General features: G+C 60.4%; 6 protein-coding genes across 6 annotated transcripts; 4 read left to right on the top strand and 2 right to left on the bottom strand.

Annotated features, from left to right (window-relative positions):
* Positions 1–2,504: 2,504 nt before the first annotated feature.
* Positions 2,505–4,244, top strand: HRG_08079 (tyrosine-protein kinase; the record flags this gene model as incomplete). The annotated part of the gene is made up of 1 exon (XM_044866550.1): positions 2,505–4,244. One exon carries the CDS (start codon positions 2,505–2,507, stop codon positions 4,242–4,244), a length of 1,740 nt encoding a protein of 579 aa, XP_044718439.1.
* Positions 4,245–4,684: 440 nt separating this feature from the next.
* Positions 4,685–6,034, bottom strand: HRG_08078 (Zinc finger, SWIM-type; the record flags this gene model as incomplete). The annotated part of the gene is made up of 3 exons (XM_044866549.1): positions 4,685–5,324; positions 5,376–5,629; positions 5,729–6,034. 3 exons carry the CDS (start codon positions 6,032–6,034, stop codon positions 4,685–4,687), a joined length of 1,200 nt encoding a protein of 399 aa, XP_044718438.1.
* A 2,777-nt stretch (positions 6,035–8,811) lies between these two features.
* HRG_08077 (RNA recognition motif domain-containing protein) lies at positions 8,812–9,700 on the bottom strand (the record flags this gene model as incomplete). Its single annotated transcript, XM_044866548.1, has 6 exons — positions 8,812–8,972; positions 9,036–9,125; positions 9,207–9,334; positions 9,396–9,452; positions 9,510–9,533; positions 9,660–9,700. The coding sequence occupies 6 exons, from the start codon at positions 9,698–9,700 to the stop codon at positions 8,812–8,814; spliced, it is 501 nt and encodes a 166-aa protein (XP_044718437.1).
* A 1,366-nt stretch (positions 9,701–11,066) lies between these two features.
* Positions 11,067–12,626, top strand: HRG_08076 (methyl-CpG-binding domain-containing protein 4; the record flags this gene model as incomplete). Its single annotated transcript, XM_044866547.1, has 3 exons — positions 11,067–11,549; positions 11,628–12,209; positions 12,258–12,626. 3 exons carry the CDS (start codon positions 11,067–11,069, stop codon positions 12,624–12,626), a joined length of 1,434 nt encoding a protein of 477 aa, XP_044718436.1.
* Positions 12,627–13,888: 1,262 nt separating this feature from the next.
* Positions 13,889–14,958, top strand: HRG_08075 (SURF4 family domain-containing protein; the record flags this gene model as incomplete). The annotated part of the gene is made up of 4 exons (XM_044866546.1): positions 13,889–14,046; positions 14,108–14,220; positions 14,277–14,770; positions 14,821–14,958. The coding sequence occupies 4 exons, from the start codon at positions 13,889–13,891 to the stop codon at positions 14,956–14,958; spliced, it is 903 nt and encodes a 300-aa protein (XP_044718435.1).
* Positions 14,959–15,582: 624 nt separating this feature from the next.
* HRG_08074 (prion-inhibition and propagation domain-containing protein) lies at positions 15,583–17,305 on the top strand (the record flags this gene model as incomplete). The annotated part of the gene is made up of 3 exons (XM_044866545.1): positions 15,583–16,015; positions 16,081–16,119; positions 16,173–17,305. 3 exons carry the CDS (start codon positions 15,583–15,585, stop codon positions 17,303–17,305), a joined length of 1,605 nt encoding a protein of 534 aa, XP_044718434.1.
* Between the last annotated feature and the right edge of the window lie 252 nt (positions 17,306–17,557).

Raw genomic sequence — 17,557 nt, 5'->3', positions numbered from 1 at the left:
ATGGCATCAACGAATTCTTGGTCCACGGCTTTGCACAAGATCATCGCCAGCTTACGACTCCCGTGCATGGCCAGTCCCCGCCGTCTCCTCAACGCAGCGCACCTTTCCAGCCGGAGCGAGCTGGGGCGATCCACGCCTTGAAGCCGCCCGTCGCCGACGTCACCTGCTCACCAGTCTCCTGGTGGCGAAGGATGGGCATCCGCATCGCTGTATTCGGCGTGGGCGTTAGCTGAAGCCCCCGGGCTGGCCTACGGCTGCTAGGACGGCTCCATGTGCCATCAATTCGGTTACGGTGCACCATCGCCAGTCAGTCGGCGAGATCGGGACCGACCTGCTGAATGGCGTTGCGCAGCCCTCGCCATGCACACCCACCTTCTCATCGCCGGCCTCTCGTACTGTCTCCCCGCCTTACAGTAGCTGTCAAGGACGAGACGGCGCCAATGTCATTCCCTGGTCCCTCGGAGGGTCCTGATGCGTTGGTTTGCCTTTGTGGCTTGGGTTCGCATCAATGCAGGCCGGGATTTCGGGACAGGCTCTGCAGAACAAGTATGTACACACCAAGTGGTACTGTATTATCGGCTCGACACGACCATCACCGCTTCAATGTGCATCTTCTCCATCCTCGAAGACTCGCACTTGGCTAGAAACCACCATCGGCCGTCCTCTCTCTAGTTTGCCCCTGTGTCTGCTTGGCCCCGGTTTTTCATTCCCTGCCAGCATGGGGCTAGACTCGCGATGGCAGACTGCGGACGCTTCTCCTGTCTCGTCGGGTGGTCAGAGAAGCTGCCCCGTCACTATGTTTGCCGCTGCTTCAGATGCTAGGCCTGAGATTTTCCCGCTGTCCAACGTCTTTTCCCAAGCCTGGCTTTCTACCTGCTAGGCTTGCTTTATGACGGGCTCGAAGCTGGTGAGCCGTGCTGGGGATCGGCTGTCTGCGAGCCTTCCATCTCCCCGGGTCAAGCATGGGGTCGCGGGATTCCGATTTGTCCCCGGTGGTCCGGACGAGCTTCACTCGGCTCTTGGCACGGCACTCGCTGAGCTGAATCTCCGCCGCCACCGTGCATTGTGTGGCTCGGGACGCCAGCGACCAGCTTGAAAGACCCTCTGAAAGGTCGGCGAGTTTGACTTGGCCTGTCAAGCTCCGCACCGGCGGGACGGCAGTGTTCCACGATGCAAGGTCGGCCATGAAAGCCTGACCACCAGGGAGGCGCTCCGCCTTTCGACCGAGGGTTGCCAAGTCTGGCAGGGGTAGTTTCCTGCAAACGACAGTAGCTCGTCTGTGGCCATCGTTTGCTGTGCCCTGAGGTCGTTGTTTTCAACGGTTCCACATGACGTTTGACCGCAGAGCGCATTCCCGTGCTGCGGTCCGCTTCGAGCCGGTGTGCGGCTCTCCTCCCGGATGACGCAGATGCAGCGCACAGACGGATATGGGCGTGTCTGGTCCAGGGATGCGGCCCGGTACCTCAAACGAACTGACCTTAATTACTTTGCGTTCCAGTCTGCTTGACAGCCTTGTTGACACATGGTTTGGGGCCAGTCGGGCCTCTCGGGGGTTTGTCGCAGATGGCGGGAGCTAAGCAAGCGCCAAAACGTGGTTGCGGGTATAACTCGAAGGCCCCTGGGTCCAGGAACGCCATGGGATCGCCGCCGTAAGCCAGCAGCATCGTCATCAGCAATTCGCCGTTAGGCAGCAGGCTCGCCGATGCAAGACGCGACTCTACAGTGCTGTCTAAGTCGCCTTTCGCCAGACCAAATCGGAGCCGTCGACGTGGGCTCTCTCAAGCACCCCTCCTTCGTTTCTCCCTCCGCGTGACCCCCCCCGGCCCTTATCTCAGCACATGAACGTACAGGTTTGGACACGGCCCAATCATGTGATTTCTCGCAGCACCGGATCCCAGCCGGATGTGGCCTCATCTCCTCTCCAGCAGCCGCCGCCCAACGCGTGCCCTTGTCCCGCTTACACACCGACATAACAAGCAACCCGGCCAGATACCCCAGGATTCACTGCCCGCAGCCGCACTTCCCCTCCAAGGACGGTCATCGACGCGCTCTGACTCCGTGGGTCCCCTCTTTGGCCGCCGCCATTCTCGGTCGGGATGGGGTAGCACTGTAAGCGAGACGAGAGAGAGGGGGGAGAGCGAGAGCGTGAGAGAGCGAGACCCTTTTCCCCGCTTTGCATCGTGCCGGTCAGCCTTCTCATCGTCGGGCTCTGCAGGCTGGTGGTGGTGTCGAAATAGCAATCTACAAACGCCCACGACGGCCTTGGGCAAGCTCACAGGTAGCCACTTCGGTACGCCGCCGCCGCTTCTGCCTGTTTCGAGCCGCAGCCCTCGGCAGGCGAATCGACTCGAGCTCGGGGCCCTTGGACTCGACACAGCCGTTGTATATATTCGAATACAAACCCCCGTCCTACCATTCCCGCGCCTCCTATAAAAATCTCCGCGTCCACACACGCGCCCGGGCCCGGGCGAACATACAGCTCCGGCACGCGCAAAGAGGACAAGATGGAGCTGAGCCAGCAATCAATACACGATGTTATCCATCCCACCGCCGCCTTCTCGGACTTGGAACCTTGTCCGGAAGCAGCAGGCACGCCATCGACGAGGCCCTGCGCAGACGAGGTCCCGTGGTCCGAGTCCTGCCTGAACCCAAGGAATCGCATCGACAGTCTCGACCCCCTCGCCAACCCCCTCTGGCGCATCGACGGATGCACCGCCTTCGGCACGCAGATTTACGCTGTGCCCCTCTTCGTCAACCCCGTCCGCCCCTACCGGGTCGACGTCTTCATCCCGGAGCCCGCCACGCTGCCCGACGAGCTCCGCAGGGTGCTCGACCTCGACGTCACCTTTTACACGAGGGATGGCTCGCGCATCGCCCGGCTGGGCATCACGCGCCACGTGCTCCGGATCCTGCAGCACTGGACGTCGGCCATGGAGGACCCCTCGCACATCTACAGGAACCTGCCTTTTGGGTCGAGGATTGCCCTGCAGAATCTGCCAAAGAACGTGGCCGACGCCCGCATCTCGGTCGCGCCGACGCACTATCTCGAGCGCCAACTGCTTTCCGTCTCGACGCTGCGCGGCTTCTGGGGCGACCACGTGGCCCTGCCGCCCGTCGTCGACATCGAGGACGTCGAGTACATGTCGCAGCTGCACGACAGCGTCTGCCTCGTTCGCATCGATGGCAGGACGTGGATCTTCAAAGCCATTACCAGCTACACAAAGTACCTCTATCACGAGCTGAGGCAGCTCCTCGTCATGCCGCCGCACCCCAACGTCATTGCCCGCCCCGTCCACCTCGTCACCAAGAGGTGCAACTTCGGCAACAAAGTGGCCGTCGTCGGCTTCACCGTCGAGAACCACGTCCACGGCAGCCTGCGGGATCTCATCCCCTTCCTCCAGCTCCACGGCCACGTCTCCACCATGGACAAGGCCAAGTGGTCGCTCCAGCTGGCCTCGGCGCTGGTGCACCTGCGCGAGACGTCGGGCATCTTCTATCCCGACCTGCGCCTCGACAATATTGTGCTCTCCGAGTCCTGGGATGCCGTCATGATCGACTTTGAGCAGCGCGGCGTCTGGTGCGAGTTTGCGGCCCCCGAGGTCAACGCCATCGAGTATGTTCGACTGCTCGCCATCGATGAGGAAATCGATCCGGAAGTCCAGAGCAAGTACGCCGGCCTGCTGACCGGCCTGCTCCCTGGCTGGCAGGAGATGGGAGAGGGCGAGGACTACGCCTGGCCCTGCCAGGGCTACAATGTCCCCTGGTCTTGCCTGACGCGCGCCGAGCAAGAGGCCTGCGAGGTCTACATGCTCGGACGCGTCCTCTGGTGCATTTTCGAGGCCAGGAGCGCCCCGCAGAGGTCGGCCGTCTGGCTTTCCTACCGCTGGGAGCCGCTGGTCGAGTTCCCCCATTACACGACAACGCCTGAGCCCATCCGCGACCTCATCGATCGCTGCACCCGAGGCAGGCAGGCCGGCTTGAGCAAGCTTATTGTCAGAGAGCGCGATAGGCTTGTCATGCGGGAGCTCGAGAACACGGGCAGGTCCACCACCCGAGAGGTCCAGCAAACCGCTCGCGATTGGTGGGCCAAGGAGATTGCCGCCTCTGAGAAGTGGCTCGAGGAGAGGGGCGAGGGCATGCAAAGGGGGGACTGGAACGAGAACTACTATGGCCGCCCCCGTTTGCGCGAGGTCCGTCGCACTCTCGAGGCTTTCCACGCTGGGAGCGGAGCCGCCGGGTCGTAAAACACGTCACAAACCCCATGGTCTTGTTGCCAGCGTGACCAGCGTCTTTTCAGGCCCCGGATGTGGCCCTTCGAAAGCATGCGGAGCGAAGATGTGGCCCGCGATTTGTTTTCTTGGTTTGAGTTATGTTTGATCTTGTGGCTTTTGGTTGCATCAGTTGTCCGCGGTAGCATCCTGTATGAGTTGTGATGCATCTCGGACAAAACGTCGAGCGAAGGCATTGCTGAAATCAGACATTGAAATTTTAGGACTGTACGATATTGATACGAAATAAAACGTCTTCCGTGATGAAGCTCTGGGGCGATGGTCCATCAATGGCACTGGCCCCAAGAAGAGTGGTGAGAGGCTCACGCGACCGGCGCGTGTGCAGCAGCGGCGAGGAAAAGAGCCGTGGGCCGTCGAGCGAGGAAGGGTACGGCCCTGCAGATCCATAGCTAGCCCTACTTCATTCTCTTGACCTCGGGCTGCGATCTCTGGCGAGGCCCATGCCGCTTCAGGCCGGACGTCCTCAGGCGGCTCAGGAGGGTGCGTAGCTTATCGACATACGACGTCGGTGCGCCGTGGATGCCAATCTTGTCGTGGATTGCCTCGAGGCTGTGCAGGAAGTGGCTCGCCGCCTCCGGTATGAGGGCCAGTTCGGCGATGACAAAGTCCCGATCGTGGTCACCGACTAGCCGGAGGTATAGGTTGCGGGTGATGCGGCTCGGCCCGGGGTGAGCATCACGGTTGCGTGCCACCACGACGTTGAGGATGTGGACGAGTGTGCGGGCGGCGGACAGAGCCTCGTGCGGTTGCAGCGGGTTGTCGCGGGAATATATGGCGGCCCTGATGAGTTCAACAATGCCGACGAGATGTGCTGCCGCCCAAGAGACGTCTGCCGGCGTCTCCGGCGAGGGCTCAGCCATGGGTGAAGACGATGAGGGCCCGGACGAGTCAAGATCACGCAGCACGCGATCCACTCGCTGAAACAGCTTGCGAAAGGGGTCTCTGATGGTATCAGTCGAGCGAGAGAGTGAGAGAAAGTACTGGAAGAAGACAGGGTTGTCAAGAAGCATGCGCAGGACGGTGTGGTCCAAGTCGCTATGCTGGAGCACATCATGGCTCGGAGAGACATGGGTGAAAAGATCCGGCCGGAAGTCCTCGGGATCCACGCCGTATACAGAGGAGAGCAGCTCACGCGATTCGACGACACGATGCGAATCTGGCTCCTCTTGGTCAGAGTAGGTCGTTGGGTGCGTCACTTGGCAGTGGAGGCCCTCGGCAAGTACGTCCAGATGGTGTCGCGCCATATTCTGGAAGGGGTCGCCCATCTCGGCAGCATAGCCCTCAGCAACCATGGTCAGGGGCTTGGTGCGGTTGTGGCCGTAAAGAGTCTGGCTCATAACCTGGTCCATCAGCCAGACGAGATGTTTGCACGGGGCGTCTTGCTCGCCACAACTGCAGCTGATACGAGGAGAGGCGCTTTCGGAAGAGCGGACTCGTACAGACGTGGTCACAACTTCGGACATTTGGAAGGCGTACGTGTTGTCGATTCGGCGGCAGTGCTGGAGAGAAATCTTGGGAGGTTCTCGAAGGGCATCCCGCACTGCGGCTCTCTTGCTCTCAGGGAGCTGGTCGAGGTTGTACAGGAGCCCAGCTGGAGACTGCAGCGTCGTGGAATCTTCGTCTTCGGCAACAGGGCGCTCGTCTTCGGCATCGTAGTTGGAACTCGAGTCCTGATCATGGTGCGAGGGGCTTCCGGTGGTGGTCTGGAAGGATCCTCTGGGCTGAGAGTAGGTTTCGGGGGCCATCTTGTGCAGAGAGTTGGTTGAGTCGAGAGACAAAGACGGACATGGAGCCAGTCTCTCAGGGTCAAGAAGAAAAATAAGCAAGATGGAGGAATCCACGGTGGGAAGGCCCGGGACTATTTACACTGAGAGGAACCGGCAGGCCAGGCACCGAGTCAATGGCATTGCATCAGAGTACCTGCCCGAGGTAGCTCGATGTTAGTGTATAATAGCTTCTGCTTGGGCCATGACGACCAACGGGTTTTTCTGTGACTCGGAGAAGCTGGACCCGGAGAGATGGAGGCGATGATGGGGGATAGCATGGCCCTGGTCCCAAGGTGGCCACGAATGTCGAGTCACTTCGCCTGTACGTGGACGACGGCCAGACACCAGCCCATGGTCCCGGCTCCGAGGGTCCAGGCGCAAAGTCTAAAGTAGACAATACCAGCAACGGGGTTTTGGTCGCATGGTTGAGAGGGTCGACGGGGCGGGCGTTGGGAGAGGACGAGTCGTCGAGATGGAAACGAGCAGCGATCCCTCGGCAGGAGAGCTGGAGAGCGAGGGGGAGCGGACGTTAGGCGGTCGGTCAGTTGCCCATTGGCCGTCGGCTCGTCCGCGTCACGACGCTTGCTGCCGAGCCGCCACCAACGGGCGAGCGGTTGGTTTGAGAGGGAGACGTGGAGCAACAAAGGCCGAGTGAGGGCTTCTCACCTTCCTCCTTTGCGAGCGCACTGAGCGCCTGCGGATGAATGTACCTGTCCCGGGGAGGGGAGGCAAGTACTCGGTACCCGGCGCACTGCAGCTCGTCGGCGCCGTGCTGGGCCGATGGAAGCCACCAGACGTGGTAGATGTTACCCGGCGCTGTACCTGGCCACGCCCACCGCGATGCTTGGCCTGGCTTTCAGGCAGGCACTTCAACGCAGGCAGGCACTTCAACGCAGACAGGCAAGAGCCTCCCTAGGCATCTACCTTGAACACCGTGGTCCTCATACGAGCAAGAAGAACACATGAAGCAGTGAGTGAACCGAGGAGCAGTAAGAGATGCCTTGGATATCTGCCTTGGCTGGCAAAGTGTGACGACGTCGAACGCAGGCGCAGGCGACGAGCCATGGCCGCAGAAACGGCCTCGATGCTCCTTCACAAGCGCAGGCCGGGCCAACATGCAGGCCAAAAATCGACTCGGGCACGCGCATGCTCACTCGGGACTAACTGGGTAGTTAGTTAGTGGTTCACGAAGGCATATATGGTTGCGCCACTGTTATTGACGGCCCTCCAACCTCACCTTGGACCCGGCGGCGCCGTGTGTTGTTGGGCCGCCTTCTCAGCACCACGCCGGTCCAAGGGCAGACAGAACAAGAAGAGGAGCAACGTGACGGTTCCCAATTATTATTGTCGTCGTCGTCGGCGTCTCTGGCTGCCCCCGCCCGGCGAGTCCGAACACAAACACAGGGTGGTAGCTGCGCCTAAGCGCTTCTCCAGTTGGTGCCTTGCCGCGTGCTGCTGCAGCAATCACCTGCAGAACGCGGCCCGCCTCTTCGCCCGCGCAGCAGCACGACTGCCCGCCTTCGAGGCCCCGGAGCCCCGGCCGCCTCCGCGCATCCCTCCCTGTCCACGCCCCGCAGCGACCCACAAGGCGGACATCAGTTGGAGTTCGCCAAGCCTTTTCCCATCATTTCACCGACTTCCCCTCCCCCCGGGTGCGTGCCTCGCTCAGGCCAACGGCGGCATGATGCATCACGACGTCGACCGCTACTCCGAAGCACTCGCTCTTCCTTCCACCTCTCTCTTGAAGCACCTCACCGCCGACGAGTGGACCTGGTCCAGGCGTCGGTAAATCATGAACAAGCCAGACAGACTCGGACCGATGCCGAGGCACCAGCAGCTCGACCCTCCTGTAGACCCGAGGCGTAAGCAATGCATGAGAGTGCCTCGCTGTCCATTTCAGGCCCCCCTCGTGCTCCAGGCTGTTTATTGTTCGTGCAGTCGTGCATGCATCCCTCGTCAAGTGACCTCGGAGCCTCGTTTTTTGCCCACTTTCACCCCGTGCAAACAGCCTAAGCGAGGTTCGCCTCGTGCCCATTACCTCGCGTAGCATATGTACTGCTCCCTCCTCGCTTCGGCGCCAAGGCTTGGAATTAAAGTGTCATCCAGCAGACAAACATAGCCATAAGGACCGGGCTTGCGTCGGCCAAAGCTAAAGCTGTCTGGCTTGAAAGCGGCGGCCAGCCGTGCTCTTTGCCTCTGAACGCGTCGCTACTCGCCACGGCTCCCCCGACAAAACACTGCTACCTCCCGCAAGACATAGAGCTACGAGCCCAGCTACGTGATACATCATCTCCCTGAAGGGAGCGCAATGCTTGGCGAACATCAATGGCAGCTTCAGCCCGGCAACATCTTCTAGCCTCGTGAATTGGAGGACGCACATCTAGACAGTTCTTCACAGCGGCGTAGAACAACGACTTGGTAGCGATTGAGAAAACGACTGCGTCTCCTAGGTAACTCTCTCGGAATTAAAGCTATTCGCAAGCGAGACCCCACCGTGCTCTCTGCCCCCTACAAAGTTGCATCAGGAAAACGGAGAAAAGCTTGCCAGTGATTTGGCTGAAATCATCACTTGTTAACGAGCCCCAAAAGGCCTAGCACCACCCAAACACCATGCATCTCAAAGAGTCGACGGGCCTCGTCGGCATTTCCCGACTTGAGGCCGTTTCGAGAGGTAACAAGATGCCTCGCAGAAGGACTGATCAAGACGAAGACGAGTTGGCTCGCCATTTCCCCTCCGAGTGGGAAAACAGTGGCCATCAGGCGCGCAACTGGAGAGCACTCCGCACCACATCGACGAAGCGAACCGCCCGTGGGGCGCTGTTCCCCTTGGCGACCGTTTTGTCGGCCGCCAGCGTGCCGTTTCGTAGAATCGTCTTGGGATCCGGCGAAGCAGACTTTGTTGTCGTCGGAGACCGGCCTGCGAGCGAGGGTGTCTTGTCTTGCAGGTTGTCCACAGGCCGGTCGGATTGTCAATCGATGCCGTGCTGCTTCTTGAGCTTGGCTAAAACTTCGCGGCGGGCCTCGAGGTCCTCTTTTGACCTGATCATCTTCTCGGGCTGATGATATAGGACTGCAGGTACTTGTCAGCCACCGGCTTGAGTCGGTCGAGACGCATCAAGAGAAAACGTGTGGGTGAGCGTGGACAACGCACCGACTAGATAACGGTTTTGAAAGTTGAAACCGTTGAGTTTATCGCAGGCTTGCTTGGCGTCCATTACATCCTCGTAGACGACAAAGGCTGTTCCCTTGGTCGTATTGGAGATGCCCTGGCGTACTTGGCTGCATGGCAGCGTTAGCATAAGTGCGTCGCTGCCGCTCGGGATGGTCAACGCAATCTTACCGGATAGGGCCAAATTTCCCGAAGAGATCGAACAGTTCCTCTGGGGTAACGTTGTAGCTGCACAAGTGACGGTTAGAATAAGCGTTGCATCGAGCGCGGATGGAGAGGGAGTACCTCAAGTTCTTGATGAACAGAGCTCTGTCGATGTTGGTTAGCAGAGCCCGGGACAACTGTCGGAGGCAACAGCGATTGCCTGGGGCACCCGGGAGGCGAGGCGCGCGGCAGAAGCAATCACGGCCGTGTCGGCGAGGGAGTAAGACTCACCGGTTGACTTCGGGGGCAAGTTTCCCGCCGCGACCACTCATCTCTTGGCTGATTTGGATGACGATAACGAGGGCTCGGTAGGGTGCGGGGCGTCGACGTTGAGAGTCGAGGACTGCGTGAGGATGGAGGTGGAACGGGATCCAGGCGGAGGCGCAAGACGAAGATGGGGATTGGGGGATCCGAAGCGATGCTCACGTGATGTGTCCGCCCGCCTTACCTAAGGTGCTGGTGCCTAGGCGGGCGTTGACTGAGTGTACTGTGCTGCGAGCAGCGCTAACCAGTGGATCTGGGCTCGACAACACGTGCCTGCTGAGTGCTGATGAGCGAATCGAGTCGAGTTGCGACGCCAAGATAATTATGCCCTGCCTTTTTATACCTCTGGCGGAAGAGGCTTCGGGAGGAGGATTTGCGGCGTCAGACCTGCATGCACAGCTACAGCACAGCTACAGCACCTCATGTAATCTCTCGATTACCGACCTGTCGCCATCACGCGACCGCAGGGGCGGCTGCCTCCAACGTCATTCTCAGCAGCTGCCTGCCTCATGCCTGCATCGGCCATCCATGCTTTGAGAGCATGCAAGGTAATCAATCGCTGCGGCTGCATTGTTCACAAGTCCCTCTCCGTCGCCACCAGTGATCCACCGCGTCTTTATGCCCCATTCACGTCCTGGGGGCCACGCAATCCTCGGCGCTGCACTCGAGCTCGCTCGGAAACAACAGTCGCAAGGCGATGCGCATCCCCCGAGAGCCCTGCCGCGCGCGTTGCACGTAAATCCATGAGTTGTTTGTTTCATGGGCTGTCTGTTGGCTGGTCAAGTTTGGGGCATCAGCCTCGCAGGCCTTCATCGGAGGGCGCAAGTATCATGTACCTACCCAATCTACAGCGACTGCACGGCAAGAGACCCCTTCTCAATCGGCAGCTTCCTTTGGTTGTTCTTTAGCTACTGGAATCTTCTGTGGAAGCGACCATGTCATTGTCGTCCTGTCATTTTCATGAGACAAAATGCGACAGGAGTGCTCAAACACCGCTTGCCCGCTCAGCATCAGTCAATACAGCTTGGCGATCCTCCTGGCCGTGGAACCCATCCAGGATGCGTCAAGGCATCACAAGCAACAAGCAGCTCAGGACGGTTTGCTACCGATGCTGTTTGAATGGTTTATCTCATGCGACCGCGAAAGAGCAGACTCGAGAGCTTGCTGATGCACGCCCTTGAACGGTCAGATGGCTGGTGGCTAAAACGCACCAAACCTCCGATTGGACGGAGAGACTCGAGCCACCGTTTGATCTTGCCGGAAATTCCCAGGCTAAAATGCTCACATTGAACCATCATCACCTCCGTCTACCTCGACCGGAGATCAACGGACAAAGGGCAGCTGCGAGCCCGAGTCTGGTGGCCAAAACGCGCCATGACTGCATCCTTTGGCGAGGACGTCCTGTGCGTCTTCGACGTCTGGGAAGATTCCCGCGACTTCTTGTGCGACGTCATCCAGTCTCGTACCGCTCCTCGACTCGAAACCCAGCGGCTTCTACACCAGAGCCTATCAGCAGGGGCCGAGGATTGGCATGCTTTGATCGACTGCGCGACATCAATCCATCAATCACGACCCTTCCAGCTACACGGCCTCGATGGTCAAGATGTTCTCACCTCTCTTTGGCTGATCCTGTCTGGATTGAGCAACGGCAATGCGGTACCGGCAGAAGAGCCCTGGCAAGAGACGGACAGTTTGATCGCCCTCGCACAGAAACTGGAACGCGACGCCAGTGCCCTGCTATCGTCAGCTTCAGCCCACTATGCTCACAATGGCGACATTAAGCCCCAATCGGTTCAACCCAAGAAGAGACAGCAATCCGCCGGTGCCACGTCGCACTACTGGGACCATGCTCGTCGGGTCGACCCATGCTTTAGGCATTCACCATGCCGTGTAGTGGCAGTCTTGCCTTGTTCCTCGGCTCCTTTGCCGTGGCAGAAGCTCGGCGCCGGAGGCTCCATGCGGGGCTCCCCAGAGTCATCGAGCAGCCAGCCGCAGTCTACTTCTCCTCAACAGGCCGAGGAACGCACTTCACGGAATTTTCACAGCAGCAGTCAGGGCTTGGCTCTGTGGCCTTCCCGCTCGACGTCGTCTCCTTACTTCTCCGCACAGTCACCGTCACAAGGCAAGAGTTCGCCAAAGCGGCCACCGCCCGGAACGGTGCCGTGCGTTCCCTTTCCGCCCTTGCCATGCTTACATTTCGGCATCATCCAAGAAGAGGTGGCACACGAGCCTTTTTGGCTGCTCATTGCCGTCACCTTCCTTATCAAAACCAGCGGACAGCTGGCCATACCGGCCTTTCGCCGGGTCAAAGAGAGGTTCCCCACGCCCTGGCAGCTCGCTGATCCGGCCAATGCGCAAGAACTATCCGACATGATTCGCCACCTGGGGCTGGTTGTTGTCCGCGTCGCCTACATACAGAAATATGCCACTGTTTATCTGGGCAACCCGCCTCGGCCAGACGTCAGATACAGAGTCAGGAACTACGACAAGCGGGATGTCGCGCCTTCACTGGTAGCTGTAAGGAGCTGCTCGAAACTGCCCAGCGATGGCCTGCTCACGCCCGAGGACGACGTGGAGGACCCGGAGGCCTGGGAAATCGGACACATGACCCGGGGCAAGTACACTTTGGATAGCTGGCGAATATTTTGCCGCGACCAGCTCCTGGGACGAGCCCAAGACTGGAACGGCAAGGGTCGAGAGCCCGAGTTCCAACCCGAGTGGATGAGAGTGATGCCCCAGGACAAGGAGCTGCGAGCCTTCTTGCGATGGATGTGGATGCGTGAGGGGTGGGAGTGGGATCCGGCAACTGGCGAGCGGACGGTTCTACGAGAGGAAATGCGACGGGCGGTGGACCAAGGCAGGGTCGAGTACGACGATGCGGGGGGGCTCAGGATTCTGGACGAGCCGCCAAAACCGCCAAGGATGCCTGGATGACGGCGATGGCTTGCTTGATGCATTTGAATTGAGGAGAGACGCTGCGACGCTGTTTGGATTGGCAAGATCGAGACGAGAGAAGAAACGGTTCGACAATGTGGAAAGACATGGAAGACGTAAAGCTCGGGACTCGCACGGGAAGAAACGCGCAAAGGGTCTTGGACCTCACTGCTGGCGCGTTGAGTCAGTTTCCCAGGGGTGACGGACGAGACGACGCGGATTAAAGCGCTGTCTTGCACGACGGGGCATGTGTCTCAATCTGACGGCAGGCACATGCTCGGTGGTTCGTACGAGGTTACCCGAGATCGGATACCGGAGGTGGCTTCATCAGCTTGGCAGGGCGACAAGTTTTCCATGGATGGAGTCGGCCAGCGTGGCGTGATTAATGGCATTTAATAGGGTTGGAAGAAGGGAAGGCCAAAAGAAGGCTGGGTGGCGTTGAAAGGTTTCCGGAAACGGGAATTCAAACTCGTCGCGCTCCAGCTAGACTCCGGAGTAGCCAGCCGCCTATTGCTGCAGTGGCTTGGGACTCGGCCGCAGCTGGCCGGCACGGGCCAGCAGACGGCGGGGGGCAGAAACGCTAGGGCTGACATTGGCCAGCTAGGCATCGAGGCCAGCGAGGTGGCGCGATGCCGGGACTTGGCTCCGCCGCGGTGCGTCGCTGGCGCAGCAAGTACCTCGAGGAGGCTGCGCAGCTACCTGGCAGTGCCATTTTGCCCCCTGGAACCCAAAAAAAAGTGGGCGGCCCTTCGGCGTGCAGAATCACGGGGGAAGCTCGAAAGGACACAGTTGTAAGATAGCGCGGTCCCCCTGCCTTTCCTCTACTTCACTGAGGTCATAGTTGGACCGTCTCACCTCTCCGTCGCCGAAAAAGACGTTTAGTCGATCTTGGTCACAGATTTTTTTCCCGCTCTGCTGTCCTTTTCTCCCTCCATTGTCTTCTCCGCTTCCGCCTCCGCCCCCGCTCCTCCTCTGCCGCTCCCGTCCAGCATCTAAAGCTCTCTCTCGACCCCCCCTTCAAGTCTTCATCGCGCCGCAAGTCGCCCACGCCGTCTCGTACGACTCTAGCCCGCCCATCTCCTGAGCCTCGCCGACACGCATCCTACACGAACGCGGAACGAGAACACCCGAGTCGTCGTCGTCGTCGTCGCTGGCTGCCCTACGACGTCGCTGCGGAGCTGAGGATACGATCCCGACGAGGCCGTTTCTAGCCAACCACACCTGCTTCGCCGAGAAGCAGCAGTAGAGTCTTGTTTTGCATCATGTCCCATCGCGGTCCTTCGGGCTACGGCGTCGGTGGCCCTGCGCCGTACGGCGCCAACCAGGCGGAAATCTCCGATGGCAATATCCTCGACCAGATCCGCCCCTACACCAGCAAGGTTGAGGACTTTATGGACAGCTTCAGCGAACCCATCAAGCCGTGAGTTGCGAGCCGGTGGCTCCCGCGTGTACTGGATGAATGCTGACCGCTCCCGCTCCAGCTATCTGCCAGCCATCGGCCGGTTTCTGATTGTCGTCACGTTTCTGGAGGACGCGCTCCGCATCGTGACGCAATGGGGCGACCAGCTGCTCTACCTCCGCGACTACCGACACAGTAAGAGCTGAATCCGCGACCCGTGCCATCTCCCCACACGCTGACACCCGGGCCAGTCCCCGGCGGCATCACGCACGTGTTCTTGATCGTCAACGTCCTCGCCATGGTTTCCTGCTCCACTCTCGTCATCATCAGGAAGCACTCCGACTACGCAGTTGCCGGCCTGATCGGCGTCGTCGTCACCCAAGCTCTTGGCTACGGCCTCATCTTTGACCTCAACTTCTTCCTCCGAAACCTGTCCGTCATGGGCGGCTTGCTCATGGTCCTGTCTGACTCATGGGTCCGCAAGACCAAGGCGTTTGCCGGGCTCCCGCAGATTGACGAAAAGGACCGCAAGATGTACTTTCAGCTCGCCGGTCGTGTACTGCTCATCTTCCTCTTTGTCGGCTTCGTCTTTAGCGGCACGTGGTCCATCTGGCGCGTCATTGTCTGCTTCCTGGGTGCGGGCGCCTGCATCATGGTCGTTGTCGGCTTCAAGGCCAAGTTCAGTGCCATTCTCCTGGTGGTGATTCTCAGCATCTTTAATATCTTGGTCAACAACTTCTGGACGGTAAGCACACCCTGACCGCGGTGGATGGGACGCTGCTAACGCTGGTTCAGCTTCACGAGCACCACCCGCAAAAGGACTTCGCCAAATACGACTTCTTCCAGATTCTCTCGATTGTTGGTGGCCTCTTGCTCCTGGTCAACAGCGGCCCCGGCCAATTCAGCATCGACGAGAAGAAGAAGGTCTATTGAGGACACGCGAGCCATGGAGCCGTATCCTCTTGCGCCAAGACGCACATGCGCCGCAAAGAGAATCGCAGAGCTCCTCTCGACTGCATCAGGAAGCAACCGTGTTGAACAGCGTCACGGCGGAACAGGACGATTCGCACGTCCGTCACGGAATCTCGCGGCCATTTTTTGCACCGTTATAGAAAAGGACAACTGCTTGACTTGGGAGGAGAGGGGAACAAACCGGATGAACAGGGGCAAAATCTGCACAGGTCTTTCGGTGTAACTAGTTTGGCTTGTGGGAGTAGAGGAAAGCGCGGCAAGAGAGCAGATTCCGGTCCAAGACTGCAGCTCGTAGACCACGGCGCGGATGTTCGTTGCGAGACGCGGCAAGCCGAGTACAGTAAGCCAATCCGGTAGGATGTCGTCGTTTGTCTGACACGTGATATGAAAGAGCATTTGGGGCCACCGACGTGCATTAGAGGTCAGACGAAAGCCGGATATGCAGGAACTCGTAACTGCCTCTAGGGTAATCCGGGAGTCATGGCCGTCACCGCTCTCCGTCGATGCAGTTAAGCCGGCCTTGAGGCATCTGGACTTCTCTTCTCCCTTCATCACCCGGCTCGTGTCCCCCCCTCCCCAACCACCATGGCAGCCGAGCTGGTTGGGACGACGATTGGCGTCATCGGCCTGCTAGGTCAGTTGTTTGACGGCTGCATCAAGGCCTACGGCTACTTCACGACGGCGTCGCAGCTCGACACGGACAGCCAGCGGCTCATGTGCAAGGTGCGCATCGAGGAGATGCGGCTGGTCGTCTGGGGCCGCGAATGGGGCGTCGCCGAGGGCCGGCTCGAGGCCCATCTCGACAGCGGGCGCAACCCGCAGCTGAGGGCGCTGGCGATGCAGATCCTCAAGGAGCTGCACGGCACCGTGGCCGACTTCCGCAAGCTGCAGGACAGGTACGGGCTCGTCGAAGACCATGGCGCCCAGGACAAGGACGGCGAGGCGTCCAATGGGTCGGCCAAGGCCGGCAGAGGCTGGAGAAAGGAGGTTGGCCTGAGGACCAAATGGGTCATTGCAGGCGAGTTGGACACGCCCAGGCTTCCCGAGGCACATGCTGACAAGGGCCCCTTTTGGCTCGGGCAGACAAGGACAAGTTTACCAATCTCCTCAGAGACCTCAAAGGTAACGCGCCGCAAAAGACGAGTGGCATCGTGGGCTGACGTGGGCGAGTCGAGACTTCAACGACGGCCTCGAGCGCCTCTTCCCGGCGTGGCAGCTGCCGTCGCTGCAGCGGGCCTGGACGCACCAGCTCCTCGAGTCGGCGCAGCGCGACCTCGGCGAGCTGTCGCTGCTGGAGACGGCATCGACGGGCATCTACCCGCAGCTCGAGGCGTCGGCCAAGCTCAAGCGGCTGCGCATCAACCTCGACAGCACGCCGCAGTCGGCCTTTAAGCCGACGTTTGCGCTCAGGGTGCCGCGGGCGGCGCTCGCCGTCGAGGACCTGGACAGCCCGCGGCGGTGCCGGGCGCGGCACGAGGCGGCGGGCGACGTCGTCGTCGAGTGGGTCGACTACGACGCCGACGCCGTCGACGAGCGCGTCGTCCACGTCCGCCGCATGGACGACCTCGCGCGCATGATGCACTCGGCCTCGGAGCGGCACCCGGACCTGCACAGCGTCGACTGCGTGGGCTACACCGACGACGCCGCGCGCTCGCGCTACGGGCTCGTCTACAAGGCGCCCGCCCCGTCCTTTGCCACGCTGCACGCCCTCATCGCCAGCACCGACCTCAAGACGCCCGACCTCAACGACCGCGTGCGCCTGGCCCGCACCCTGGCCATCGCCCTGTGGTCGCTGCACTCGCTCGACTGGTTGCACAAGTCGCTCTGCGCCTCCAACGTGCTCTTCTTCCCCTCGGCCTTTTCCTCCGCCGCCGCCGCCGCCGCCGCCGTCGTGCCCGACATCTCGGCGCCCTCGCTCAGCGGCTTCGACGCCTCGCGGCCCGACCTCGACGCCGCCCTCTCAGTCGCGCCGCGCAACCCGTCCATCGAGGACCTGCACCGCCACCCGGCGGCTCTGCGCGGCCGGCCCCACCGCAAGGCCTTTGACGTCTACTCGCTCGGCCTCGTCCTCCTCGAGATTGGCCTGTGGAAGGTGCTGCAGACGTTCCACAAGCCCCACTACGCCCCCGACCGCTGGCGCGACAAGGTCCTCCTCGCCGTCCTCGTGCCCGGCCTGGCCGCCAAGGTCGGCCGCCTGTACGCCTCCGTCGTCGACATGTGCCTCCGCGCGGGCGAGGATCTCGAGAGCGGCGAGGCAGGTAAGCTGATGGAGACGGTGGTGACGACGCTCGAGAGTATCCGCGTCTAGCTGGGCTTTGGTGCCTGCTCTTCAGCTTCTTCTTCTTCTCGACGGCGCGGATGCATGACGTGATACCATGCAAGCCGGCGCTTCGAACCAGAAGCTCATGCCATGCGCGGGGGGGGGTGCTTGGAGGGTTACCATAGACGACACGAGAGCAGACGAGAAAATACAAAGTGCAGGGCAAAAAGACATGGAAAGGCCCCTGAACAACCGACGCGTTGCCATACCTCTGCCACCATGGATGGCCACCATGGATGG

Source organism: Hirsutella rhossiliensis, assembly GCF_020360975.1.
Source record: "Hirsutella rhossiliensis strain HR02 chromosome Unknown scaffold00009, whole genome shotgun sequence".
Taxonomy (NCBI): domain Eukaryota; kingdom Fungi; phylum Ascomycota; class Sordariomycetes; order Hypocreales; family Ophiocordycipitaceae; genus Hirsutella; species Hirsutella rhossiliensis.
The sequence above is the reverse complement of the archived record's forward strand: the minus strand, read 5'-3'. Positions and strand labels throughout refer to the sequence as shown.